The sequence below is a fragment of the Octopus sinensis genome, linkage group LG23, assembly GCF_006345805.1.
Source record: "Octopus sinensis linkage group LG23, ASM634580v1, whole genome shotgun sequence".
Lineage (NCBI taxonomy): Eukaryota > Metazoa > Mollusca > Cephalopoda > Octopoda > Octopodidae > Octopus > Octopus sinensis.
In genome coordinates, this window is record NC_043019.1 from 15,442,822 (window position 1) to 15,445,321 (window position 2,500).

General features: G+C 40.4%; 1 protein-coding gene across 5 annotated transcripts in view; it reads left to right on the top strand.

Moving 5' to 3' along the window:
- The window catches only part of LOC115223663, a 125,471-nt gene that overhangs the window by 104,237 nt on the left and 18,734 nt on the right, over window positions 1–2,500 (top strand). For all 5 annotated transcript variants that reach the window (XM_036512341.1, XM_036512343.1, XM_029794336.2 and 2 more), the window contains one exon: window positions 754–882. In XM_036512341.1, coding sequence (XP_036368234.1) covers window positions 771–882 — 112 coding nt within the window. In that variant the 5' untranslated portion in view covers window positions 754–770. The remainder of the gene's footprint in view (window positions 1–753; window positions 883–2,500) is intronic.

Below are 2,500 nucleotides of genomic sequence, written 5' to 3' on the forward strand. Positions count from 1 at the left end.
TTGTTTAAACCTGGTTCATATTCTATCAAATCCCCTTTGCTGAACTACTAAGTTATAGGTGTGTAAATATACCAATACTGGTTGTCTAGTGGTAGTGGGAGTCACACACACACACACACACACACACATGCACACACACATTACAATGGGCTTCATTCAGTTTTCGTCTACCAAATCCATTCACAAGACTTTAGTCAGCCCAGAGCTTTAGTAGAAGACATCTGCCCAAGGTTTCACGTGGGACTGAACCCAGAACTATGTGGTTGGGAAGCAAACTCCTTACCACATGGCCATATCATGTTTCTTTAAATTTTAAGTTCAGAGTTCAAATCTTGCCAAAATCAACTTCTCTATTCATTCTTTTGGGATCTCTAAAACGAATACCTGTCATATACTGGGGATGATTTGACCCACTATATCCTTGCTTCTCACTATCTCTTCTGTCCACCCTATAACTGACCATCACAATTTCTCTGCTGTCCACTGTCCAGTCTATAACTAACCTTTACTGTCCACTGTATAACTGATCATCTAAATCTCTCTTCCGTCCACCCTATTACTGACCATCACAATTTCTCCTCTGTCCACTGTCCAGTCTATAACTAACCATCACACCTTCTTTACTGTCCACTGTATAACTGACCATCTCAGTCTCTCTAATGTCTACCCTGTAACTGACCATCAGAATTTCTCTGTTGTCCACCTTATAACTGACCATCACTCTCTCTCTCTCTCTCTCTCTCTGTTTGACAGTCTCCACTCAAGACACAATGGACTACATCAGTAAATTCGATATAGAGCTTGATCGAGATATCTATTATGCCGGGGAGAAGCTAACGGGACATATTGTTGTACAGAATATTGAAAATCTCAAGGTGCAAGGTAAGACATTACTTTCTTTCTTTCTCTCTCTGCCTGTCTCTCTCTTTGTATTACTCTTTCTCTCTCTTTTTTTTTCTCGCCATTTTCAAGCCTAGCCAGGCTCATGGGCCCGGATTCCCGGTTTCTGTGGCATATGTGTTCCCCCCCACCCAGCTGGACAGGACGCCAGTCTATCGCAGCGTTACTCAAGAAACAGGAAGAAAGAGTGAGAGAAAGTTGGGGCGAAAGAGTACAACAGGGGTCGCCACCACCCCCTGCTGGATCCTCGTGGAGCTTTTAGGTGTTTTCGCTCAATAAACACACACAGTGCCCGGTCTGGGAATCGAAACCGCAATCCTCCGACCGCGAGACCGCTGCCCTAACCACTGGGTCATTGCACCTCCACCTTTCTCTCTCTACCTCTCTAAATATTTCTCTGACTCTCAGTCTGTTTCTCTTCTGTCTTTTGCTTTGTATCTGCCTCTCTCTATTTATCTCTGTATCTCCTTCTTTCCTCTCTCTCTCTCTCTCCCTCTCTCTATCTGTCTATCTAACTATCTATTTACCTGTCTGTCTATCTGTCTATCTAACTATCTATTTACCTGTCTGTCTATCTGCCTGTTCGTCTATCTACTTATCTATCTATCTATCTCCCTCACTCTCTCACACACAAATTCATACACCCACCAACACCCACAAATCTTATATTGTCAATACCCTCAAAGTAAACCCTCAAAGATGCCAAAAGTTCTTGAACTTCACTCTCCACCTATGAAACCCCACATGGTTGCTTGAGCTGCAAGAAATAGAAGCTAAATCTCCCTTATATCTCATGCTTCTGTCTTAATAAAAATCAATATTATCCTAACTATAACATATATCTATAAAAAAAACGGTGGAATGGGCATGGCTGGAAGACATTTGATCATAGATCTATTCAATCATTAATCACAGCTGAGCTGTGACTAAGCTACAACCACATAAACGACAGCACTAAGAAACCATCTAGAAGAACCTTAATGACATCATACAAAGTGTTAGAAATAGCACCTAATTCTTTCTCAAACCCCCAACCCCACTGTCCAGAGGTGTAGGGCCAATTTGTGGGGTGGTGGTGGTGTCGGAATTAACAAAATGCTTGCCATTTTCTATATCCTTTTTCTGTATATATGTTACACCAAATTACTACTAATAATTAAGACATTAACGAGATTATAACCTACCAACGACGCTGTGTAAGTGGTTCAATAAAACATATACTTTATGTAATAACACAACAAAGTGTTGCACAGCTGTACACTGTAATATATGTTCACTAATTATCGTGAAATATAATTAAAATACAATTATGAAGCAAGCAAAGTAGAAGAAAATAAACGAGTATTTTACCAATTTAAAGTAATTAACTTACTTACGAAATGTCATCAATGACAAGAGTCATTATGATTTCCACAAATAACCAGACATGATTTAATTTTTGGGGAGCTCGAAATAGTTCTTGCGACAGATGTCATTTGTAGATATGTGGTGTCGCAATTGCCACGATGTGTGACATATGGCACAAGGTTTCTGTAGAAAGACTGCAGGTTGTTCTTTTCATTTCTACTTGTTTCAGTCATTAGACTGCGGTCATGCTGGG